Genomic DNA, 27,018 nt, shown 5'->3' with positions numbered 1-27,018 from the left:
GTTAGACTAGATGAGAGGGGAGTGGCAGTGGGTTCGGCAGGCAGAAAAGGTTGTAGTTGGGGCTGGGGAAACAGCATCCTTAGGCCTTTTATACGGGGCACCTAAGGGAGTAATCAATTTTTCTGTCTAATGGGAAACATGGGCAACTGGCCATTTTCACAATCCTATATTATAATAGGATTGGTTTATTTATTTTATGAGTAAGACTAGATTAGGCAACCATTTTCGTTATTGGCCTGGAATTAATTGCATCATCTCTAACATTAAACTATATGGGGCATTGTATGTTTTTATCACTGCGTTACGTTCTCAGTATACAGATTTATATAATCCTATATTTTTCTGATTATGTGCTTTATTCTCTGTCATCCTTCCAAGACTTCGGAAGGCCAATATTAGTGCAGCACAGATTGGGAACTGGCATTGCTTCCTGGCTGAATCCAGCAGCAGTGGGAAAGCCAGAAGCTGATTATCTCTCCTGTTCAGAAGCCTGAAATAATCACTGAGATTTAATAGGATATGATTATGCCATTTCCAAACTAAAAAAAAAGAAAAGCAAGTAAACTGTCCTAAAACCAAAAAACAAATAGCTAAGATATTACGATATTATTTTCTATCACAGTCTTCTCTATACCTCTAAAAATTCACTGTACTAAAAAGGGCAGGTGAATAAGAGAGATTAGCTGTATTCCCCCAAACTCTATTACTACTATGGGTTTTGCCCCATAGTACACATTATCATACTGAGGGTATTTTGGTAATTTTTCCATTCAACATTTTTTAATGTTCATTTACAAAGTTTTTGAAACATTCTTTTATTTTTATAAAATCTTTATTCATTTTAAAACTTACAGTAAGTGTGACAGTAAGTTAAAACATTTTAACAATAAATATATCACTTAATATTCAGCAATAAATCAAATCATATAATATTATCTCCCTTCCTTCCCCCTTTCATATTAAATATAAAATAAAAATACCATATGATAAAACTTTTTTTTACATATCATTCCTATATAGTTAGATGATATACTAAAAATTACCCCACCCCCTCTCTGAATATTGAACTTATAAATTTAAGGGAAAAAAGGTATCTGTTCATTACAAAATTTTGTTAACAACTCCCACACATCTTGAAATTTCCTTAAATACCCCTGCTGTGTAGCAATTACTCTTTCTATTTTATACATGTGGCACAATGAGTTCCACCAAAGATTATAATTCACTCTATTCCAGTTCTTCCAATTACAAGTAATTTGTTGTATTGCAACCTCTGTAATTATAAGCAAAAGCTTATTATTATTTGAAGATATCTGGCTCTTTGCCCTCATTGACATGCCAAATAATATAGTATCATAGGTCAATGCCACCTGGTTTTCTAATAAACAATGAATTTGGCCCCAAATTGAATTCCAAAAAGCCCTAATAAATGGACAATAGAACAATAAATAGTCTAAAGTCCCTGCTTCAAGATGACAATGCCAACATCTATTAGACTTAGAGCTATCCAACTTTTATAACTGAACAGGGGTCCATTATGCTCTATGTAACTGAAAAAAATCAAGTTTGTCTCATAGATGCAGACACTGTACATCTCATCCTCCAAGTCCAAATTCGTGGCCATTGAAATGCAGAAATTTGATGCTTAATCTTAATGCTCCAAATGTCTCTCAGACCATTCTTTGGTTTCTTTTTAATAAATCCAGTTAACAATTTATACCACTGGGCGGCCTGGTGCCCCAGGAAGTCTACCTGAAAGCATAAGAACTCCAAGCTATATTGATTATTAAGATTTTTCCATTTAGGGAAACTTTGTGATTTATTGAGGCCATATTTTTGTTGCAACTGTGAAAAATCAAGCAGCTTACCATTAGAAATAACATCATCTAATACACGTATGCCTGCTATCATCCAATACTTCCAGATGACCTTAAATCCGTCAATTTGAATCTTGGAGTTCAGCCATATAGTTTGATTTATTGATTTGTGAATTGGAATAGGTGTTAAATTACTCATATATCTTAATGTTTTCCATGTATCTACTAATATTCTATTTTCTTTATATAATCTAGGCATTTTGATACTGAGAACATGGCATAATCGCAGAGAAAACATAAGGCGCCATTCCAACCATAACCAATCTGGGATATTTTCAATGAGCTCTGGGAGGACCCAATACATACCCTAGCGCATAATATAGGATTGATGATACCTATAAAAATTGGGAAAATTTACCCCTTCCTCTGGAATCGGCTTTTGCAGAGATACTAAAGCAATTCTAGGAGTTTTACCCAGCCAAATAAATTTTGTAAGAACACTATTTAATTTTTTAAAAAATGACCCTTGAAAAAAAAACGGCAACATACCCATTTGATAACAAACCACAGGCAAAATCATCATTTTAATAGTTTGGACTCTCCCCCACCAAGAAAGATGTAAAGGATTCCATTGCTCACACATTTCTGTAATCTTCTGTAATAAAAATTTTTCATTCACTTTCATTGTGTCTTCCAGCGTATTTTTTATCCAAATACCTAAATATTTTATTCCATCATCTTGCCATAGAAAGGGGAATGAATCAAACAGAACTTTTGGACAATGTACATTGGGTGGAAGAACTTCTGATTTACTCCAATTTATCTTGTACCCTGAAAATTATCCAAATTTCTCTATCAATTCTAGTAAGCTTGGAATGGTTGTTTCCGGATTTCTCAAATGAAGCAGTATATCGTCTGCATAAGCAGAAACCTTATATTCCTGAACTGAATAAGGAATACCCTTTATCTCCTTTGCTTGCTGAATAGCTAATAACAAGGGTTCTAATACAATATCAAAAAGCAAAGGAGATAAGGGACAACCTTGTCTAACCCCCCTCTGCAGACTAAAATGCTCTGAGAAATTATTAATATACAATCTAGCAACAGGGGAGCTATACAATGTTTGAATCATTTGTATAAATCCTGAACCTATACCAAACCATTCCAATGCTTGATACATAAAGGGCCACTCAACTCGATCAAAGGCCTTCTCTGCATCCAAGGATACAGAAAAGACTAGATCATTTATGGCTTTTGACAAATTTAACATATGTAAAGCCAACCTGGTGTTATTAGAAGAATGTCTCTGAGCAACAAATCCTTTTTGGTGCATTCTAATAATAAAGGGGAGAGCCTTAGCCAAGCGTATAGCCAATATCTTAGCTAAAAGCTTTCCATCTACATTGATTAAGGAAATGGGCCTGTAATTTGAAACCAATGTGAGATCTTTATTTGGCTTTGGTAAAACTATAGTTAATGATTCTGCCATAGTACCTGTAATGCAATCTTTAGTTAGTTGAACCTGATAAAAATTTAACAAATATGGTAATAGGGTAATTTGAAATGATTTATAAAACTCTACTGTGAAACCATCTCCACCTAGAGCGGATCCAACTCTAAGGGACTTCAACGCTGTTTGCAATTCTTCTAGTGATATTGGCTTTTCTAAATTTTCTTTTATATGCTCAGGAATTTTTGGTCCCTTAATTAAGTTTAAAAATTCTAAACCATCCTTTTCTTTATCTAAATAAGGCTCAGAAGAATACAGGACTTTATAAAAATTTAAAAATTGATTTAAAATCGGTCCAATTTGAGAACAGGTATTGCCTTTCTCATCATTTACTGCTATTATTTTTGTTTTTTGTTCTTTTGCTTTTAGATAATTTGCCAATAATCTTCCCACCTTATTTGAATTTCCATAATACAAAGCTTGTTGAGAAAATAAGTCTTTCCTTATCAATTTAGAAGAAATCTCATTAAATTTACCTTTAACTTTTAAGAGAGCCTGTAGTGTAGAGTATTTCCATTTATCAACCAATTTTGATTCCAATAACTTAAATGTCTTGTTCCAAACTGGAAGATTGTCTTTTAACTTGTTTCTTAATATATGCCGAAAATGAAATAATTTGACCTCTCATGGTTGCCTTGAAAGCATCCTATAAAGTTTCCATGGAGCTATCTTCCGTATTATTAATTTGAAAATAATCATTCATTTTTAACTGAATTTCCTCAATGAAATTTGGTTCCGTAAGCAGTGCATTATCAAATCTCCATATAGATCTACTATTATCTTGATCAATTACTTTAATATTAACCCATACCCCACTATGATCAGACAAAATTATTGGATCTATTGATTTTGTTGCTGACTTGAGAGCACCACAATGTGCCTGACCTTTCCACTATATGGGGGGAGCGATTTATGGCTTCTTGGGAACGTTTTTGGATTACCATGACTTCTGTGGCGCGCAGTCGAGTTTTGAACTGTTGACTGTGTCTACTGCTATTTTACCTGTGTAGTTGTTTTCAGCGTTACATTTCGGGGACTCTGGTCTATGGGGGGGTTGAGGGGATAGGAGGAGGAGGGGGGATTGATTGGTTGGTATAAAACTTTCTTTAGAGCACTGCTTGTATGGCTGAATCTTGGAACTTGTTCTTTTTGTCTGTTCCAATAAAAATTAATTTACATAATTGGATCTATGGAGGCTTGTGTTACCTGTTGAACTAATTGATTTGAAACAAATATATAATCTATTCTTGAAAATGATTTGTGAACATGGGAACAAAAAGAAAATTCTCGATCATTAAAATGAAGTATTCGCTATACATCTTTCAAGACACAATTCTGTACCAAATTATCTAATCCTAATGACTTCATAATTCTACTAGGTCTATTATCCATTAAAGGATCCATAATAGCATTAAAATCCCCTGCCACAACTAATTTAGAAGCAGCCAGTGGTAGTATCAATTGTAGAGATTTTAAAAATTCAATTTGATTCGAATTAGGTGCATATACATTAAAAAGCACCAGCTTAGTATGTCCCATGTTCATATCCACATGTAACCATCTCCCTAAAGGATCATCAGCAATCAACTTAAACATAGCAGTGCATTTTTATTCACCAAAATTGCTACACCAGCCTTCTTTCCCACAGCAGGGGCAAAAAAACAATGTTTTACCCAACCCCCTTCTAGTTTCTTGGAATCTAAAGCTGACAGATGTGTCTCCTGGATATAACATATATCTACATTTTATTGTTTTAAAAATAAAAGTGTTTTCTTCCTTTTAATTGGATGGTTGAGGCCATTAACATTTAGTGAAAATAATTTAAACTCCATTATGAAATTTTCTTTCAAGACACATGATCTCCATCAAATACTTTAAATTATTATGATTTTTCTGTATATACCTCCTTTCCCCCAATTTAATATTTGGAATATAATATCTGACCCTCCCAGTCCACCCCTTCTCAAATCTTTTTCCCATCCTTGATTCATTAAATATACTGCTAAGATCCCAAAAACCCCTCCCTATTCCCTCCTACATCCCTACCCTCCTTATTTTACGATTATTTATTTATTTATTCGATTTTTTAGCCCGTCCTCCCAAAAGAGCCCAGAACGTAAATTCAGACTGGTAACCATAACCCTCCCCCAAGCACCTTACTTTAATACTTCCTCTATCCTATTATAATTAATCAACCCATGTTAAATAAAAAGATTTATAAATAGAAAATAGATATATAATCCTATTAAAGAAGTAAAACCCTTTTAATATCCCCTTTAATATGAAAAATTGTCAATCAAACCTATAATCCGAACACATTACATAAATATCTACATAAATTGTGTTCAAAAAACATGAATAATTAAATGTTACAGTATTTTCACAAAATACATAAGAATTCCCTTTATAATTTCCCCTTGAGATTATTAAGTTAAATTTTGAGTTATATATGCATTTCAATATTCCTTTTTTTTTTATTTATCATTTTCAAGTTTACAAACCAAGTATCACTTGTACAGAAAGATAAAGAAAAGCCAATAAGGTAATAAAGTATTCATTCTAATATCTCAAACATGAATAATAAGAAAATCATTATGGCTTGACTTCAACTCAAGTCCACTTATGGAGATTCAAGGTATATATAGTGGAAAATTGAAGAAACATTAACAAACTAAATTGCTATTTAAAGAAGAACAGACCCTTTAAGCTGAGACAGGAAACTAATAATCAATTGCCCTCATAAATCCCCCTTAAGCCTGAGGCGCTGTAGACAAGAATATTGTCAGCTGGCTTGGCTCAAAGAAAACATATTTTTTCATATGATATTGTATCACACATTTACATGGATGTCAAAGGAAAAAGATCGCCCCCAAAGCTATAGCCCCTGGTTTTTAAAGAAGAAATTCACATCTCCTTTTTTGAGTATCTCGAGCCAGATCTGAGAAAATCAATATTTTAAGTCCCATAAATTTTTTTGGTCTATTTTTAAAGAAAAGACTGAGCAACCAGTTTTTATCTGGTGCTAACGCAACAGTAATCAAAAGTGTCGCTGGGGTGGTCATTTCTATATCGGAAAGTTCCAGTATTACTGTAACGTCAAATGGTTGCTGGTTCCTTTCTTGTAATTGTTGTTTTTCTTCATCTCTTTTATTAGGTAAATAGTAGATTTGAGTAAGTGATGGCAACATATCTTCGGAAATTTCCAAAATTTCCATCATATAACGTTTCACCATATCTCTTAGAAATATTGTTGCAACCCTGGGAAAATTTATTAATCTAAGCTTATTATTTCTGGAGAAATTTTCTAAGGATTCCAGCTTCCTTCTCAAATTGATGTTATCCTTAATTAATACTTCTCAAATCTGTTTAGAAACTTTCAGTTCTTGATGGATATTTTCTAGAGAGCTTTTTGTATCATCAATTTCAACTTTCAAATTTCCCACCACAGTCTCTTGAACTTTAAGTCTTTCTTCCAACTGATTTAGTTGGGGTTTAACTGATTTTGCCAAGTCTGCCACCAGATCCCAAAGGGAATCCAGCGTTACCTCTCTGGGTTTTCCAATAAAAGAAGCATTTGTAAAGTGAAAAGTCTCACCAGTTGATGTCCCCTCTTGAACAGCTTTACTCAGGTTCAAATGTACCCCTGCAGTTGTTGGTCTCTCAGTCTCTTCCAAACTCCTGTAAATGGGAGTTTGTCTCCATTCTCCCCTCTCTGCTCTCTATGGCCTCTGAGGGAGAGTACTGCCCATGCTCCAGGAGCACCTTCTCTCGTGGGAAGCTGGTAATCTGAGGAGGAGGGGGAGGTGCTCTGGCGTCGGGGCTTAGCGTTGTCTCCAAGCCCAAGGAGATTGCATCCATTCCGCTCCTCCGGTGCATCTCCAGCGGGTCTCCCGACGCCGGGGGTGTTTCCTGGATACGCTGAAGTTTCCCGATGTTGCCGAAGACCACTATTCCAGACTGCCGTGAGGCTCCAGCGGCACTGCGTCCTCTCTGCTAAGCATTAGAGAAGGCAGGTATCTCAGACAGCGATTCAAAAGTTGTAAGGGGAAAAACTCGATGGCATACTGCTCAGTTAGATGGGTCTGCGGCCATAAGAACATAAGAAGTTGCCTCCACTGGGTCAGACCAGAGGTCCATCGCGTCCAGCGGTCCGCTCCCGCGGCGACCCATCAGGTCCATGACCTGTGAAGTGGTTTCTGTCTAATCCTATAACCTACCTCTACTTCTATCTGTACCCCTCAATCCCCTTTTCTTTTAGGAACCTATCTAGACCCTCCTTGAACCCCTGTAGCGTGCTCTGGCCTATCACAGCCTCCGGGAGCGCGTTCCATGTGTCCACCACCCTCTGAGTGAAAAAGAACTTCCTAGCATTTGTTCTAAACCTGTACTTTATCAATTTCTCCGAGTGCCCCCTTGTGGCTTCCCACAGCCTGAAGAATTTGTCCCTATTTACCTTCTCTATGCCCTTCATGATTTTGAAGGTTTCTATCATGTCTCCTCTAAGTCTCCGCTTTTCCAGGGAGAATAGCCCCAGAAGTTTTCCATACCTTTTATCAGCTTTGTCGCTCTTCTCTGGACTCCCTCAAGTACAGCCATGTCCTTTTTGAGGTACGGTGACCAGTACTGGACACAGTACTCCAGATGTGGGCGCACCATCGCTCGATACAGCTGCAAAATGATTTCCTTCGTCCTGGTCGTGATACCCTTTTTGATGATACCCAGCATTCTGTTCGCTTTCTTTGAGGCTGTCGCACACTCTACTGATGCTTTCAATGTTGTGTCCACCATCACCCCCAGGTCTCTTTCAAGTTTGCTCACCCCCAGCAACGATCCCCCCATTTTATAATTGAACATCGGGTTCTTTTTCCCTACATGCATGACTTTGCATTTCTCAGTGTTAAAACTCATTTGCCATTTTCTTGCCCAGTCTTCCAATCTCGTTAAGTCCCTTTGCAGGTTTTCACAGTCTTCCTTGGTTCTAACCCTGCTGTAGAGTTTGGTGTCGTCCGCAAATTTAATGACCTCACAGTTCGTCCCTGTCTCCAAGTCGTTAATAAATATATTGAACAGGAGCGGTCCAGCACCAACCCCTGTGGGACTCCACTCGTGACCCATTGCCATTCTGAGTAATGGCCCTTTACTCCAACCCTTTGTTTCCTGCCTGCCAGCCAGTGTTTGATCCATCGGTGGATATCCCCTTGCACCCCGTGGTTCCACAGCTTCTTAAGCAGCCGTTCGTGGGGTACCTTGTCGAAGGCTTTTTGGAAGTCAAGGTAAATGATGTCAATGGATTCCCCTTTATCCATCTGTCTGTTTATTCCCTCAAAGAAGTACAGCAAGTTCATGAGGCATGACCTTCCCTTGCAGAAGCCGTGCTGGCTTGCCTTCAGCTGCCCATTGTTTTCTATGTGGCCACAGATGGTGTCCTTAATCAGTGCTTCCATCATCTTTCCCGGAACCGAGGTCAAACTCACCGGCCTGTAGTTTCCCGGGTCTCCCCTTGATCCTTTCTTGAAGATGGGCGTGACATTTGCTCTTTTCCAGTCCTCTGGGATCTCCCCAGTTTCTAAGGAAAGGTTACATATTTTGCGAAAAGTTTCTGCTATTTCGTTTCTCAGCTCTTTTAGTACCCTTGTGTGGATGCCGTCCGGACCTGGTGATTTGTCGCTCTTTAGTCTGTCTATCTGACGGAGGACTTCCTCCCGGCTTACTTCTAGTTTGACCAGTTTCCCATCCTGGTCTCCATGTAAGATCTCCTCGGGTTCTGGAATATTGGATGTGTCCTCTCTCGTGAAGACTGACGAGAAGAACTTGTTTAACCTTTCAGCTATCTCTGTTTCTTCCTTTACCACTCCCTTCCTGTCTCCATCATCCAATGGTCCCACTTCCTCCCTGGCCGGTTGTCTCCCCTTCACATACTTGAAGAATGGTTTGAAGTTTCCTGCTTTCTCTGCTAGTCTCTCCTCATATTCTCTTTTTGCTTTCCGTACCACTCGGTGACATTCCTTTTGGTGCCTTTTGTGTTCATCTTGTTTGTCCTTGGTTTGGTCCTTTTTCCATTTTCTGAACGATGCTTTCTTGTCACTTATCGCCTTTCTTACTGCATTTGTTATCTACACCGGGTTTTTTGTTCGATTCTTCTTGCATCCTTTCCTAAACCTGGGGACGTACAGGTTCTGCGCTTCGTGTACCGTGCCCTTGAGCAGGGACCAGGCTTTTTCTACGGTCTCCATCTTCCCTGAGCTGTTGCTGAGTTTCTTTCCTACCATTTTCCTCATGGCCTCGTAGTTCCCTTTTCTGTAATTTAGTGCTGTCGTTGTGGTTTTCTTCACTTTTGGTGTTCCTATTTCTAGCTTGCAATGGATCATGTTGTGATCGCTGTTTCCTAGTGGCGCTAGTACTACCACCTCCTTTATGGGTCCCCCTAGCCCGTTGAGGATTAGGTCAAGAGTGGCTTCTCCTCTTATTGGTTCCATGACCAGCTGTTCCATGAAGCAGTCCCTTATAGCTTCCAGGAATTTTGTTTCCCTTGTGGAGTTTGAGTGTCCAATACTCCAGTCTATGCTAGGGTAGTTGAAGTCCCCCATCACCACCACACTTCCGCTTTTGCATACCTGCCTTAATTCAGCCTCCAGGTCCTGGTCGTTTGCTTCCGGTTGTCCTGGTGGGCGATAGTACAGTCCCAATTTTATGTCAGCTCCATTTCCTCCTGGTAGCTTAACCCATAGTGATTCCAAGTTGTCCGCCCTTATTGCTGTTTCCATCCTGGTTGAAGGAATGGAGTCCTTTATGTATAGCGCTATTCCTCCACCCTTCTTGTATGTCCTGTCTCTCCTGTAGAGTTTGTACCCTGGTAAGACCACATCCCATTTGTTGTCCTTGGACCACCATGTTTCAGTGACTCCAATTATGTCTATGTCCTTTTTACTGACTATGACTTCTATCTCCTCCATTTTGGCTCTTAGGCTCCTAGCATTTGTGTATAGGCAATTTAAGTCCCGGTTGTTTACCATCTTGGATCTCGTTTCCTCCATCGCATTTCAATATTCCTATCCATTAAAAACCAATTGAAATAAGAATTTACCTTAATTCATGTATAAAATAATTATACCTAAAAACCAATTACTCCCTTTTCATGAAGAATAAATATATATTGAAGTATGTTAACCTCCTAAAATAAATAATTAAATTATATAGATAAATTCATTCAATTGATAGAGCCTCTCACACTAATGGAATGATGGAAGATAAGGCATCAAGTGCTCCACGCACCCTCGATCAGACAGAGACACTAATAAATAGATTTATACTCCATAGTTTGTTTATATAACCATCATAGTTGTACACAGCACTTAACATTCAGAGTGATTTGCAATTCAATTTCAATGACAAACATATCCATGTCCTGGGTGCATACTTGTACAACATATTTCCAACATCAAGCAGCTTCCAAGAGCAAAATATCTTGTTGCGCTTATTATCCTATCACAGATATGCTAGCGTATAAGATAGGTGCTGGTGTTGGTAGGGCTGGGATTGGAACCTGTGACAGAGAAGCTCATAATTCTGATCTTGGGGGCAGAGGTTTCTATTAAGGTGCTGTCTATGAGATTATACTACTGTAAAACTAGGAATGTGTATTCATTTTTAAAGAAATGGTAAAATGCAACAAGAAGGTTTGTTTTTTTTTATTCATATACCTATAAATGAACAAAATGACTGATAAGGCAAACTTAACTTTATCTCATTCGTGCCATTCAATTTTGACAATAAAACAGCTTATAAGCATTTTCTATTCTGGTAAAAGACTTTGTAACAGTCATGTCTTCCTTTATAATGTCCTGTCTCTGGACACTGCACAATGTAAACCAGCCGCCGGGTCACTCTGTTCTTGGCCTCGCCTGCGACCTCTTTCTGGCAATAAACCTGTATTGAGACTCATGCCCTATCTGGGGCAGCTGAGAGTTCAGCATGGCCGATTACATGGACTTCTCGAGAGGTAGCTGCTGCCGGCCCCAGGGTCTGTCCACTTTCTCGCTGGTTCTTGTCCAGGTTTTCTTTATGGGATGGAGCCAGTGATATAAACAGCCGGTCCTGAAGCATGGACATCTCCTTCCTCACCACCGACTCCAGTTAGAGTTAGTGATGGGAGATCGCCGATTTTCCCAGATACTGGCTGAAACTGGGTGGTGTGTTTGTCTAACCTGGAACCGGAAGATTGAGTGCAGTTCATCTAGGTGGCGAGGGTGGCACTTCTGGGAGGACTCTGAGCTGGGATGGACTGGAGCTGCGTGTTGGCGGGAATATAATGTTGCTCTCCTCCCCACTACACCATCGCAGCCTTTAATGTAGATTCTTCACAGCACTTCCTGCACCTCCGCTGTTCTCTACCAAAGCATCGGATCTCCCGGCTCCATACCAGAACGAAGATTCTTCAAAGCCTCTTCTGTTTCTCCTCCCCTTCCTCCCCCCCCCACTCATCATCCGTTTCCTCTGACGTCAGGTGACTATATGAATATATTAATGTATCAGCTGATTTTCCTACTCAAGTGTAGAATCTACTTCTGTTTTAAATGATAATTATTCCAATAGTTCCACTACAGTTAAAATCAGTTGCAGCAACCATTTTTAATATCAAATAAAGTCAGTAACAAAAATATTAAGTTATTTCTGTATTTCTCAAAACTTTTTCAGATCAAGGTAAATAAAAAGTAAAAAATAACAAATACATATATTCCATCAATATAATAATCTTTAGTTCATAGGTGTTTCTTGAGATGACAGAAACTCTTTAAGTTTTTCTGGATCCTCAAATTGATGAAATTTTTCTTTAGATGTAACTCCCATCAATGCTGGATAAAATAACCCATATTTAGCTCCAATTTCCTTTAATGGTTGTCTTAATTGTAGAAATTGCTTTTTCAGCTGAACAGTCTCTTTGGCAAAATCTGGGACAAACAGTAACTTGGAATCTTTATAAGCCAAATTTTTTGTTTCTTTTGCAACTTAAAATCTCTAAAACATGTTGAAATCTCAGTAATCTTACTATTACTGGCCTGGGATTTTCTTGATTTTGACATTTTCTCCCTGGGATCCTCTGTGCTCTCTCTATTTCAATTGGCACTTTCAATTTGATAGGAAGTTTATTTCAGTAATATTTCTTCTAAAAAGGAAATCATATTTCTTCCTTCTGCCTCTTTCTTTAATCCAAGGATCCTTAAATTCTGTCTTCTTGATCTGTTCTCAAGATCCATCATTTTTTTAACCATTTCTTTTAGGATCTTATGATCTTCTTTATGGCCATTTTGCACATGTTCAATTTTTTTCTATTCTATTTTCAATCTTATCCATTCTGTTGTTTACCAAATTCAATTTGCTATTCATGATATTCATCTCTTTTCTCATCTCAATTAACATTAAATTGATATTTCTGAGTTCCTCCATTACCTCTATCACATCCAAAGCAACCAATGGCAAAGGAATCCCACTAAGAGTCTGTGGATCTTCTTTTAATATTTTTGTCTTTCCTGTAGATTTTGCGGGAGTTTTCTGTAAGATAGAAGAAAAATTATATCTCTGGAGTCCAATAAATGATGCTCAGAGGAGGGAGCTTAACAGTTATCCAGCCATCCACCAAGTCTCCAAGTTCTGGATCAGTTTTTGAAACATTCAATAAAAACTTTGTAGATGGATATTAAAAAATGTTGAATGGAAAATTACCAAGAAAGTACTGTGGAAGAGATGTTCTTGATGCAGGAATGTATTCAGTCCAACACATGGAAAATACATAACAATCCACATAAATCCACATAGGAAATCAATGGTACGGACCCAACATGGGCTATGTTTCGGCTAAAACTGCCTTCCTAATGGGACTCGAACTATGTGGACACACTATTATGAGGCACAAATGTGAATTGTAATAATATCAGCAAGTGAAACTGGAATCCGAAGTGGATAGCAGAGAAATGCTACCTGGGCCATTTTATTTGCTGGTAGAAGTACTCGACGTGGATTCTGCTGAAAGGCTTTCACCAGCCAGTGGCAGAGTAGTTCTGCAAGGTGTTGCATAAACCTTGTGTTTATCCATTTGAAAACGTGATGCAGTAAGTGTGGAGTTGCTAAAGTGCAGCAGATCTAAAAGTGGGAACAGGTGCTGAACATCGAGTAACCTGCAATTCTAGTTATATGGTCCCAAAACTTGCATGCCAAAACAGATGGATAATGGAGACTGGGGTTATATGAACTGATGTAGTGGAAGAATCTTCCAGTATATCTCCGACAGAAGAAAGAGTTGTGCCATTTTAAGAAACTGTTGAAGCGACATCTTTTTTTGCCAGATGAAATATGCCTCTTAATGTTGCGGACATTTGTGGGTTTGACTGGTAATTGGCTCATCTTTTTTTTGGAAAATCGATTGTTATGAATTTCTTGGTTGATGTATGTTACAGTGACAGTTTTGTGGTATATATATTTAAGTGTCTTGTGTATTATTGTATTTTAAAATTATGTATGTAATGTTGTTCTTGTATAAAGGGGAATAGAAATAATAAACTATAAACTTGTTACTAATAAAATATTGCCTTTATATCTGCTTTTTTATTTGTTGCATTTTATTTTGCCTCTATTTTTCTTGTCACTAGAAGAATTTTAAAAAATTAGAGCTATAAATGTGTGTCTTGGGTTCAAGCCTGACACAATCTGATGTCTGATTATAAATCCCTTCTAAAATTGGATATCATCCTGTAAATAAACTAAATTTAACTGCAGTCATAAGTACAATTTGCTTAGTTTAGGGGTGCAAAGAGGAGGGAGGTCATTTGGGTGGTGGGAAGAGAGCCAGTTCTGCACCAGCATCTAGAATGGGGACACACCTCCTCTCTCCTTCTCATCACCAATCAACACCTATGAGTGCAGTGTATAGTTACATTGTGAATAATAAAATGATAAAAGTAGGACAAATGAATAAAGTTAAACTGCAATTTCCTTTCTCGTTTTATTATTAGGAAGCAGATGGCATTACGCTTTCTTACTGGGCCCTGTTTGATGGACATGCTGGAGCTGGGGCTGCTGTGGTTGCTTCCAAATTACTTCAGCATCATATTGTAGACCAACTGCAGGGTATTGTGGAGATCCTGAAGAATTCAGCAGTGCTTCCCCCCACCTGCCTTGGAGAGGAACCCGAAACAGCCAATAACAACAGAACTCTAACCAGAGCTGCTTCCCTGCGAGGGGCAGCAGGGGCTCCAGGCTCACCTAGTACTCCACAAACACGCTTCTTTACAGAGAAGAAGATTCCACATGAGTGCCTCGTTATTGGAGCCATTGAAAATGCCTTCAGAGAAATGGTAGGTAGATTTACAGAGTTATGCTTTGGCTCTCAGATTTACCATGCTTGCAAAAATCAGTTTCGGTTTTCTTACTAATTTGTTTTTTTTGACACGGAGATAACATTTTTGCAACATTTAAGCTTGAGAATCTTTTTTTTTTTCCCGTTAGAATTTCTGTACTGTGGTAGGTCTTGATCTATGATTTTCTCTTCTTACATCACTAATGCCCCTTTTGGGGTTCATTTTCAAAAAGTTTAAGAAGAAAATGCCAGGAGTCAGCTGGTCAAATTGCTGCTTCTCAAAACGTTCCCCTCTTGTCTTGTTAAATTTTCCCACCTAGATTCATAACGAATAAATTTACCTTGGCACAAAAGTGGCAGTTCCAACAGCATTACTGGAGTGGGCTTATGATTTATTTAAAGGACCTTTTACTAAGCAATGGTAAACGCTACCACAGCTTAAAATGGCCTACCGTGGAATGCATTCAGATAGCGTGTGCTCTGAATTTTTAATATTATATTGTTGGAAGTTAGTGTATCTACATTAATGCTTGTTAGCTAACTAGCACAGGAGCCCTTACAACAGTGTCTCTCAAACTGTGTGCCAAGGCACAGTGGTGTGCCCCGAAGAGATTCCAGGTGTGCCAAGAGAGATTCCAGAATTTTACTTTATTTTTAAAAATTTCCTTCATAGGTATACACTAAAATAGATGACATGTACATCACGTAGGCAAGAGTCTGGCAATGTTATGAGCATCTGTATTTGTAAGGATACAAACACCCAGACAAGCATCATTCTTTGATGTGATTGGTCATTGAAAACTAATGGCAAATAATTTTAGTTTTAGTTTTAATGCAATAGTTGTCCTAACTTGTACAACAAAGCAATCAAGGATTTGTTACTGTTTGGATCTTCTTATCTTTCTGAACTTGGATTTTAAGCTGTGACAGAAATTAAATCGAGAAAAGAGAATGACTGCAAATGGTGGATGATGAAATGCATGTTTGCTTGTCGATTATCAAGCTGCCTTTTGAGTTAATTTGTACTCAAAAACAAGCACATCCATCACATTGATCAGCATTTCTATTCTATCTACTTTAGTTTCACTGTTGTTTCAATTACCCACAAAAATCTAGCCTACTCCAAAGAGAGGGGTCAAAATGTAATATACTATCGAAATAGACTGGCTCTCAACTCTCATTTTAAAAATCTTTATTATTTTTCAAATATTAACAGGGCATTACAAAGAGTTTAAGCATAAACAAATCAGGAAAAGCACTTTAAATATACAAACATTTTGAAAACAGGCATTTTCTCCCCCCCCCTTCCTTTCACCAATAAAAGTAGAAACACATATAATTTCAATAAATAATAATGCTTTCCCCCCCTCCCTCCCTCCCACCCTGGATGCGTAAGGAAATCAAGAAAAGGTACATGACAGCTAATGTGACGCAATAAATGATGTCAGTGGGCTCCACACCATTTTAAATGCATTACTATATCCCAAAAATTCAGCGTTTATTCTTTCGTACTTGTAACTGGAACAAATCAAAACGGTGCTAGAGACTTGTGTAAATAAATTATAAGTTCCGTTTTGATTTCATTTGATTTAAAAACATTCTTGGGGCTGAACAGAACAATGTTTGTGGGCTATTCCTGCGGTACACTCTAGAGTGCAACTATGCGCGAATACACCCTGGTGAACTCTTTATTGATTTATAAGAAGTTCCCATAAACTGATTGAAAGCCCTAAGTTTAAGAACTTGAATTCAAATTTAATTTATAATGGTGGGAGGAACCCTCAGTCCCAGTTGCTTATTGAGAGTTGAGTTCCAATTACCCATACATAGCTTAAAGAACTTTAAATAAATAACGCTCAGATTTAATTTTTGGTGGTTTTGTAGTTTTATAATTTCAATTACAATGTGCCGCGAAAAACATTTGCTCCATTTAGTGCCCAAAAAATTTGAGAGAGACTTCCTTACAGCCTAAAAAATGCTTTGTGGTTTATTTGAAATTTTTATACCGCCCACACTGACGCACAGAGTGGTATACAATATAGATGATGTCATACTGTACTTTGTGCTTACAAACGGGGTGCAGAAGAAACTTAGGGAAGTTCTGGTGGCTCCGCTAACTGACCTTTTCAGTGCTTCTCTAGAGTCGGGAGTGGTTCCAGGGGACTGGAGAAGGGCACAAAAATGGAAGAAGTAAGGAATTACAGGCTAGTAAGTCTGACTTCTGTGGTAAGCAAATTAATGGAAACACTTTTAAAACAGAGAATAGTGAAGTTTCTGGAATCTGGTGGATTACAGGACCAGACGCAACATGGATTCAATAGAGGTAGCTCTTGTCAGACAAATCTAATCAATTTTTTTGACTGGGTGACCAGATAATTGGGTAGAGGGAGTACACCAGATGTGGTATATTTAGATTTTAGCAAAGCCTTTGACAATGTTCCACAGAGATATTTAATAAATAAACTGAGTGCCCTCGGGATGGGCCCCAAAGTGATGGGCTGGGTCAAGAACTGGTTTGAGTGGAAGACGAAAGAGGGTAGTGGTTAATGGAGATCCCTCTGAGTAAAGGGATGTTACCAGTGGTGTGCCTCAAAGCTCTGTTCTTTTTAACATTTTTATAAGCGATATTGCTGAAAGGCTGTCAGGTAAGATTTGCCTCTTTGCGGATGATACCAAAATCTGCAATAGAGTAGACACCTCGGATGGTGTGAATAACATGAAGAAAGGCCTAACGATGCTTGAAGAATGGTCTGAAATTTGGCAGCTAAAATTTAATGGTAAGAAATGCAAGGTCATGAACGGTTCAGTTTAGGGCGTGAAGAACTTATCTGCACGACAGAAGAGCGGGACTTGGGTGTGATTAGATATGATGAATTTAAGATGGTCCAACAGGTTGAAAAGATGATGGTGAAAGCTAGAAGGATGCTAGGGTGCATAGGAAAAGGAGGTATTGATGCCCCTGTATAAGACTCTGGTGAGACCTCATTTAGAATACTGTGTGCAATTCTGGAGACCTCACCTTTAAAAAGATATAAAAAGGATGGAGTCAGTCCAGAGGAAGGCTACTAAAATGGTGCACAGACTTAAAGATCTCAATATGTATACTTTGGAGGAAAGGCGGGAGAAGGGAGATATGATAGAAATGTTTAAATACCTACATGGCGTAAATGTGCATGAGTCGAGTCGCTTTCATTTGAAAGGAAGCTTTAGAATGAGATGGCATAGGATGAAATTAAGAGGTGATAGGCTCAGGAGTAATCTAAGGAAATACTTTTTTTTACAGAAAGGGTGGTAGATGCGTGGAACAGTCTTCCGGAAGAGGTGGTGAAGACAGAGACTGTGTCTGAATTCAAGAAAGCGTGGGATAGGCATGTGGGGTCTCTTAGAGGAAGAAATAATGGTTACTGAGGATGGGCAGACTGGATGGGCCATTGGACCTTTATCTGCTATCATGTTTCTATCATGCAACCAGCATTCATTTAACATCCCAGGTTTGGGTTTGTGGACCTACAACCCAATGATTCAGGATCAAAAAAGTGGCCTGGAGGATTCCAGAGATATAAGCAGATGGAATAAAATTAAATATTGAATTAAGGCCAGTACTGGGCAGACTTGCGTGGTCTGTGTCTGTATATGGCCGTTTGGGGGAGGATGGGCTGGAGAGGACTTCAATGGCTGTGAGGGTGTAGATGTGCTGGAGTAGGTTTTGATGGAGATTTTGGCAGTTGGAACCCAAGCACAGTACCGGGTATAGCTTTGGATTCTTGCCCAGAAATAAGAAAAAAAAAGAAAAAATTACAAATATTTAAATTGAATTAGGTTGGGCAGACTGGATGGACCATTCGGGTCTTTATCTGCCGTCATCTACTGTGTTACTATGTTACTATTGGTGACAAGAAATATACCAAAAATGACCAAAAAAAACCTCCCATTCTAGAGGCACCCAAAGGAGTATATTATGCTCCTAATACATGTACCTGATATGCATGTTATGCTTGAGTATTTTTTTAAGGGAGTGCAGAACTATTGCAGTCACCAAACAGCACGGATGCAGGCAGAAACAAAGACAGTAATGGAGGGCAGATCTTCCTCCATGGTGCTTCAGCAAAGCTCTCTGCACCCTCAGTTCCAAGAAAAGAGCACAATTAACATACAATTCAGTAACTGATGTGTGATATAATTCAACAGTTTTTAAAGAAGAAACCAAATGACTGATATCACAGAGATGCAGACAGAGACATAGGCAGTAATAGAGGGCACAGCTTCCTCCAAGACATTCTGACAAGGCTCTCTGCTCCTTTGGCTCAGCTAGATCCAGCGATTCAGCTGCTGAAGTTGGTGGCAACAGAAGGTGGAACGTCCTCCAAGGCATTCTGCCATGACTGACTGCAGCCTTGGCTCAGCTATAAGGAAAGAGCACAATTGCACACTGTTCAGACAGTGCAGGTAAAATCCAGCTGGGAAAGAATTAAAACAAATAAATGCATTTGTTTGGAGTTCTCTATACCTACAGCAAATGAAAATATGTATTCATGTACCAGGTTCATAAGTAAAATGTACTTAAAAGATTTTGTGAAGGTGCAAATATTTTGAACTTTGTTCTTTAAACTACTATATTATTTATTCTACCTAACTCAGGCAGATTACAACCAAAACACAGATAAATATCAAAGATAAAAGTAAAATAATCAAATAGAACATCCCATTAAATAGACAAAAAAATCATCACATAAATAATTAGCCATAAAGTGTGCTGGTAATTTTGCTTGTCCCAATACTTTCTCTAAACAGTTCATAATCCGTATACCTGCTCTAGACAGCCTCACACTGCCTTCTTAAAGATCTTCATCCAGGGCCTGTTTAAAATATATGTTTTTAAATATATATGTTTGTTGGGTTTTTTTTACAATTTGATGTTTTAGTCATTGTCTATAGGTAGTAGACAGTTCATTCCATATTTCAGGGCCACGAAAAGAAAAGGTGGTGGCTTGTGTTTCAGCAAAATATATCTTTTTTTTTTTTTTTTAAAGATTGAATGGCAAATACCACTCTCGTTCAGACTTTAGCTTTCCACTTGGTTTATACTTTTTTCATACACTACTAAAGCAAAACAGTTTGGGATATATAGGAGATCATTTAAGAAAACTCATGCAGCTATATGTATAAATAGCAGCATTTATACATGTAAGTGACCAATGCATGTACATAATTATTTTAGAAAGCTGCTATTTACACATCCGGAGAAGTTTTGTCAGCCGAAAGCCTGAAGTGGTAATGCCGCTTTACAGGTCCATGGTGAGACCACATCTGGAATACTGTGTCCAATTTTGGAGGCAACATTATCAAAAGGATGTGCTGAGAATAGAGTTAGTTCAGAGATTGGCCACGAGGATGGTCTCAGGACTCAAGAATCTCCCATATGAAGAACGTCTAGGTAAGTTGCAACTATACTCTCTCGAGGAACGCAGAGAGAGGGGAGACATGATAGAGACATTCTGGGAGATTTCATGGTGACATTAGGAAGTATTTCTTCACCGAAAGGGTGGTTGATCGTTGGAATGATCTTCCACTTCAGGTTGTAGAGGCCAACAACATGCTCGATTTTAAGAATAAATGGGATAAACATGTGGATTCACTTCGAGGAAGTGCTTAGGGGGGTGGGTTATTCGAGTGGGCAGACTTGTTGGGCCAACGGCCCTTTTCTGCCGTCATACTCTATGTTTCTCATTGTACTCAGGGCCGGATTAACGGATAGGCCCAGGGGGCACGTGCCTAGGGCCCGAAATTGTGAGGGGGGCCCACTCACCATCACTTTTCCAATTTTTTTTTTTAAGGCCATAACAGCAAGATCAGGCCCCCCTCCGATGACAGCAAGATCGGGCCTCCCCCCTGATGATAGCAAGATTGGGCCTCCTCACCCCTACTCCGATGACAGCAAGATTGCCCCCCCCCCCCAGTGACAGCAAGATTGGGGCCCCCCCCATGACAGCAAGATCAGGCCCCACCAGGGCATCAACAGCAAGACCAGCCCCAGCACCTGCAAGCAGTGCTCAGCCTAAAGTTCCCCTCTGAAGCAGCTTCATGTTTCCGCCTGGGCAGTTCGCTTCAGTGGGAAGCGTTGGGCTGAGCACTGCTTGCAGGTGCTGTGGCTGATCTTGCTACCTGCTAGCTGTACGAGCGTTCTTCGTCTATGGGATGGAAGCAGGAGCCTCTGCAGCAGATGAGCGCCGTGGGGGGGGGGGGTGTTTGCTGCAGGTGTTGAGCGCAGTGGGGAAGGAGGAAGAGGAGTAGCTGGTGGTGTGAAGTGTACTTCAAATTGCAGCTCCTCTGAAAAGTCCGTAGAGGGGGTGCAGGGCCTGGATGCAGTGGGGAAGAAGGAGGAGGTGGAGAGGAGTGTGGGCTGCAAGCACCCCGAGGAGGTGAGGGGGAGAAGTGGAGGAGCAGAGATCGGAAACCCTCGGAGGAACAGAAGGTGATGGTGGGGAGGGTTACAGGCCGCAAACCCTCCAAAGAATAATGAATAATGTAAGTGGTGACCAGCACGAAGGTGAGGGGAAGAGAGGGAGATGGGCCTGGGGTGGAGAGTGGGAGAGAGAGAGAAAGGGGCAGTTGGGCAGATGATGGAAGTGGGGAGAAGGGAGAGAGAGAAGAGGGCAGACGGATGTCAGTTGAAAGGGGAGAGCAGATGCTGAATGGAAGTGGAGAAAGAGAACACATACTGGATGGAAGGAGAGGAGAAAGAAAAAGGCATATGCTGGATGGGGGGGGGAAGAATAGAGTTAGTGAGATAGTGGAGGGGTAAAGGAAAGGAGTGGCAATCTGTGGGTAGGCACAGTGAAAAGAGGGAAACTGAGGACTGAATAGTAAGAGAGAATTTAATGTAGACGGAAGAAGAAAATAGAGAAGAGAGAGATGCCAGAGCATGGGGGGAAAGGGGGAAGGAGACAGAAATATCAGATCTGAGTGGAAGAAATGAGAAGAGAGAGGGAAATGGAAAGAGAGAAATGCCAGACCATGAGAGGGAACAGAGGGAAGAAGATGGATGCCAGACCAAGGGAGCAGGGGAGAGGGCAGGAGGAGAAATGGAAAGATGGAAGGAGGTGGGCAGACAGTGGATGAAGGAAGAAAATGACAAGATGAGGAAAGCAGAAGCTTAGGTCCCATCAATTTGTGCTCGAGTCCTAGTCCATTATTAGATGAATATTGGAGAATAGCAAAGAACACCAAAACCCTCTATACCTTTGCTTCATCGACTACAGCAAAACTATTGGCTATGTGGATTACAATAAACTATAGAGAACTCTAGTGCAAATAGGAATACCCAAATTCAGCAGATAGAGAGCCTATATAAAAATCAAGATGACAAAGGTAGAAAAAAAAATTTCTATTTTTTTTTATTTTTTGTTATAGGATAAAGTAGTATTGTAGCTGTGTTGATAAATGTTTATAAACAGAAAATGGAAATACAGTGATCATTTTATTGGATTAATTTTAATATATTTTTGACTAACTTTTAGAGGCCAAATTCTCCTTCCTCAGGTCAGGACAGGATATTGTAACAGCAGTATACTTTACTTACCTAAGGAAAGAGGGTTTGACCTCTGAAACCTAATTTAAAAATGTATTAGTCCAATAAAATTATATCTTATTTTCCTTTTTTTTTATTTGTTAATTTGTAAAGTGATTTGAATCTTCTTATTGTCTGCTGCATAAGAACATAAGCATTGCCTCTGCCGGGTCAGACCAGGGGTCCATCGTGCTCAGCAGTCCGCTCCCGCGGTGGCCCCCAGGTTCGTGACCTGTAAATCCTTACCTAAATTCTTTATTCCCTATTCATTAGTACCTGTATAGATAGCCTCTATCTGTACCCTCTATCTGTACCCTTCAATCCCCTTCTCCTTCAGGAAGTCTTCAAATCCCTTTTTGAAGCCCAATATTGTACTCTGCCCTATCACCTCCACTGGGAGCGCATTCCAGGTGTCCACCACCCTCTGAGTGAAGAAGAACTTCCTAGCATTCGTTTTGAATCTGTCTCTCTTCAATTTTTCTGAATGCCCTCTTGTTTATGTTGGCCCTGTTAGTCTGAAGAATCTGTCCTTCTCCACCTTCTCTATGCCTTTCATGATTTTATAAGTCTTCTTTTGTTCCACGTTGGATTCTTTGGTGGACCGCTTGCCTTGTTGTTTTGTTACAAATTAGCATACATGGAGTGGAACGTACCAGAGTAGTTACAGATTTGGTTGTTTATACATATGGGTTAAAGTTGAATGACAGTTGAGACAAGTTGCAAACTTGGTTATTAATATAAACTTATGTTTTGGATAGTATTACTGCTTTACATGCATTTGAACACTTTTATATACATACTAGTGTTTTAGCCCGTTGCACCTCTTTTGCCATCTTTCCCTTTCCTGTCCCCTCCGTCCTTCCCCAAGGCCATCTCTCTCTCTCCTGCTCCTGCTGTACAGATAGGCAGCCTTGAATGCTTGCAGGGTCTGCTGGAGTATATTAGGGGGGGATAGATTCTGTAAAAGTACAGAATTACCAGCGCTTTTTCTTAATTTTTTTTTGTGAGCTACCTAGTCTCCAGGGCGACAATTCTTCATTCAGGGCACGTGGCCACCGGCCGCACGCCCACTTCCCCCAAACTGGAAACAGGAACCGCAATCAGAGGGGGAAGGCGCCGACATGGGCTGACAAAACGAAATTCAAATCCTGCGCCGGCTCCAGTCCTGCCAGGCCATTTTGCTCGGACCGCTTTGGTGGACTGGATGGAGGACCTATAGAGCAGGGAGGCCGGCGCTTTGCAATTTCTCTTCCGGCCGCTGGCACTGGTAAGCGCGCATACGCACTCCTGCTGCCATGGAACTACTGATCATGGATCAGAGATCACGGAAGCACGCAGGTAAAAGTGCGCAGGCGCGCTTAGGGTTTTATTATATTAGATGGAAAGGGTTCAGAGTTAAAGTCCTGAGCAAGTAGGTGGGAAAGGAAGGAAGGGAGGATTTGTTCAGAGATGTTTGGGGCTTGCATAGAACTAAAACTGTACACTGGCACTGGTATGGTAATCTTTGTTGTTTGTTTTGAATTTTATAATAAAAGAAAAAAAAGAAATACGAGTGGAAATAAAGAAGTAAATAATAAAACAGGTAAATAAATGGGGGTGGGATGTGGGCGGGGCAGAGCTAGGAGGTCCAGTGTACTTGTGTGCCTAGGGGCCCTCGAAGAATTAATCCTGCCCTGATTGTACTACATTTGCATAGACCAATCAGAAGCTGCTAGAAAGCATGGAAAAAACCACGGTGAGTCGTTTTAATAATCAGGCAGTAAAATCCATACATTTAACGATGGTTTAGCGCCATCATTAAATGCACAGTGACTTTAGAGAAAATCCCTATATTATTTAGGGCATGAAATTTCTACATAGTGTTGTGACCACAACAGCTGAAGAGAACTACCAATTTTCCTGAACTCCATTCATTCTTGGGGATATGTAACTATTCTAGACAGTTCATAGATCAGTATGTGGAGATTACCAGACCCTTGGTACAAAGATATGCCTTGGACGTGGAGTACTGAACAGATGTGGAAACTGCTATGCAGAAACTGAAGAATCAGCTTAGCCACGTTCCTTGTCTCACGTACCCTGGAGGAGGTCATGAATTTTTCATTGACCTGGGATTTTTCAGTCAATTTATGAGTGCTGTTTTAAACCAGAAGTATGATTCTGATAAGCAGGTCATGGTCTATGCTAGCAACGGCTTCACGAACATCGAGAAGAAGTATTCAGACAGCAAAAAAGCATTATTGCCCAACATTTCAGGAGTTACATCCAAGGTGAGAAGCTGATTGAGGAGCCATGTCATCAACCCATCCGTTTCCTGGGTAGTGACTGGATTAAGACTGGGTGAGTCTCTACAGGTTGGATAGTCTCCTGGACTTTGGTTCACCAAGGATGGCCTTTAGAGGTAAAGTATGCTCAGAAACATTGTAATGCTGTGGCCCAAGGAATGATGGATCTACACAACTGTGCCAACATGATTCTCTTGCAGGTATCCCAGAACCTGATTATCCACCTGTGGAGGTGGAACCTCATTGTCACCATTTATATGATGAGAAGATCTGTGCCAATATTCCCAATGTCTACGTGGATGGCTGCTCCTTCCATCAAGCATCAAGCCATGATTTGGTTGCAGGAATGGGTGTGGTCTGGAATCCAACTATGCCTGCAGAGACCTTGAAGTATCAATTAGGTTCCAAGACCAATTAATGTGCTGAGATTGTTGCAGGTTTGGTTGTTGTTTAGTCGGCGGTCCAGAAAGGGATTCAGGAACTGACCATTTGTACAGATTCAGATTATGTGAGACAGAATTTTGTTTCTCACCTACCAATCTGGAAGAACAACATTATGTTAAATTCCAAAGGTAAACCAGTCCATCACAGAGATTTGATTTTAGCCAGAGATCAACTTGTAAAGGATAATGACATGCCCATCTGATGGAAGAAGGTAAAGAGTCACACCACGGTCGAATATCCTGACAAAGTAGAGAATGATCTCGTAGATCAACTTGCCAAAGAAGGTGCTTTGACAGGAGAATTATGGCAATGCTCTGAGGTTACACCCTTGCCTGTGGATGCTGTTACCTGACAACAGGCAAAACAGGTTGTCGAGACTCTTGTGTTGCACTGGGGCAGTGAAGTTTCACCATTTGATCTTGTGACTGCTCAGAAAGAAGATCCAATTATTAGGAGGTTTAACAAATTCATCCAGAATCCTCAGGAGCATTCTTTGTCTGAAGAAGATCGTAGTTAGAAAGAAGAACTGAGGATGCTCTACACCTCCAGAGATAAATTCTCAATCCATCAGGACCTTCATACTCGGATGAGTAAGCATGGGTTGTACTTTGTGCCTATTGAGGTATCATGTTACAACACGCTCATGATTAACCCTGTTGGGATATAGAGGGAAAGATGTTACCTATAAAACACTGAAGCAAGTGGCCTACAGGCCCCATATGTGACAGGATGTGCAGTTGTATAACCAGAGATTGTTTAACCTGTTGTTGTTTCCAACCATCATCTCCCTTTCATCGAGAACCATTGAGAAAGAAGGGTATGATTATGCCCTAGAAAAGAGAGATTAACACATAATTAAACAGGAAACAAAATCTAAAAAAAAAAAATAATAAGTAAGTAAGATTCCTTATAAATTAAACAATCTCTCAAATAAAGTCCACAATATAGGAAAAGCAATTCACATTACATCATGGGAATTGATGAATATCAAGGAAATATATTATGATATTATTATATGCAGGAAAATGAAATTATCGAATGATATTTATGTTGCCTGTATAGATAATAGTGGAATATGTGGAATATCTTTTGTTATTTCATTTGTATGACACTGTTTTTGATTAAAAACCAATAAATAATTTTTTTAAAAAAAGGAAATATACAATACTACTACAACAAAGCGGTGTTACATCTTCTAGATTATGTAAGGACTAAGTCCACGTGGGGGTACTGGGAGGAACAACTCCTTTCTCCTCTAGGAAAAACCGTAACTGAACAGGGTCAAAAAAGATACATGAATGTTGGTCCAAAAGGATCAAATATTTACAAGGGTACCTAAGCTGAAATTTAGTACCCAAAGACAGTACGGATTGTCTCAATTGCAGGAACCCTTTCCTTCTAGTCTGAGTTAGTTTTGAAACATCTGGGAACATGGAGATCTTAGAATCCATAAAGGTCACCTCTTTAAGCCTAAAAAACAACCTAAGAAGTGCCTCTTTGTCTTGTTGAAAGACAAAAGTCACCAGAAGTGTAGAGTACGAGATGGCTTCATCCACTGAAGTTTCCAATATTCTTGTTGTCCATTAAGCTCGCTGGGTCAGGTAACCCATCAGGTTGTGAAACCTTCTTTGATACTGGAAGGAAATATATTTTATGTAGAGGTGGAAGTCATGAATCAGGATATTTAAATACTTCCTTAAGAAATTTATTAAATAAATCTCTAGGAGACATTGTCAGTACTTTAGGAAAGTTGAGTATTCTTAAATTTAGCATTTTAGTATAATTTTCCATATTTTCAACTTTCCTTACTAGCAATTGTCTATCTTGCATTAAGGTAACTTGAGATTTTTGTAACCCTTGAACCTGTTGGTCCAAGGAATCCATTCTTATCTCCTGATTCGTCATTCCTTCCTGTAAAGACTCAATTTTTTTCTCCTGTTCTTTGACTAGAGGTAGCGTTCCTGCACATAACTGGTACAAGGAGTCTAATGCCTTCCAGATAGATTCCAGCATGAACTCTGCTGGCCTTTCCAGTATTGGGACCA

At 39.5% G+C, this 27,018-nt stretch overlaps 1 protein-coding gene across 3 annotated transcripts in view; it reads left to right on the top strand.

Moving 5' to 3' along the window:
• The window catches only part of PPM1H (protein phosphatase, Mg2+/Mn2+ dependent 1H), a 261,462-nt gene that overhangs the window by 133,331 nt on the left and 101,113 nt on the right, over window positions 1–27,018 (top strand). For all 3 annotated transcript variants that reach the window (XM_033958800.1, XM_033958801.1, XM_033958802.1), the window contains exon 3: window positions 14,334–14,675. In XM_033958800.1, the coding sequence (XP_033814691.1) occupies window positions 14,334–14,675 (342 nt within the window). The remainder of the gene's footprint in view (window positions 1–14,333; window positions 14,676–27,018) is intronic.

The sequence above is a fragment of the Geotrypetes seraphini genome, chromosome 9 (genome assembly GCF_902459505.1).
Source record: "Geotrypetes seraphini chromosome 9, aGeoSer1.1, whole genome shotgun sequence".
Classification (NCBI taxonomy): Eukaryota; Metazoa; Chordata; class Amphibia; order Gymnophiona; family Dermophiidae; genus Geotrypetes; species Geotrypetes seraphini.
This window is presented reverse-complemented; position numbering and strand designations above follow the sequence as displayed.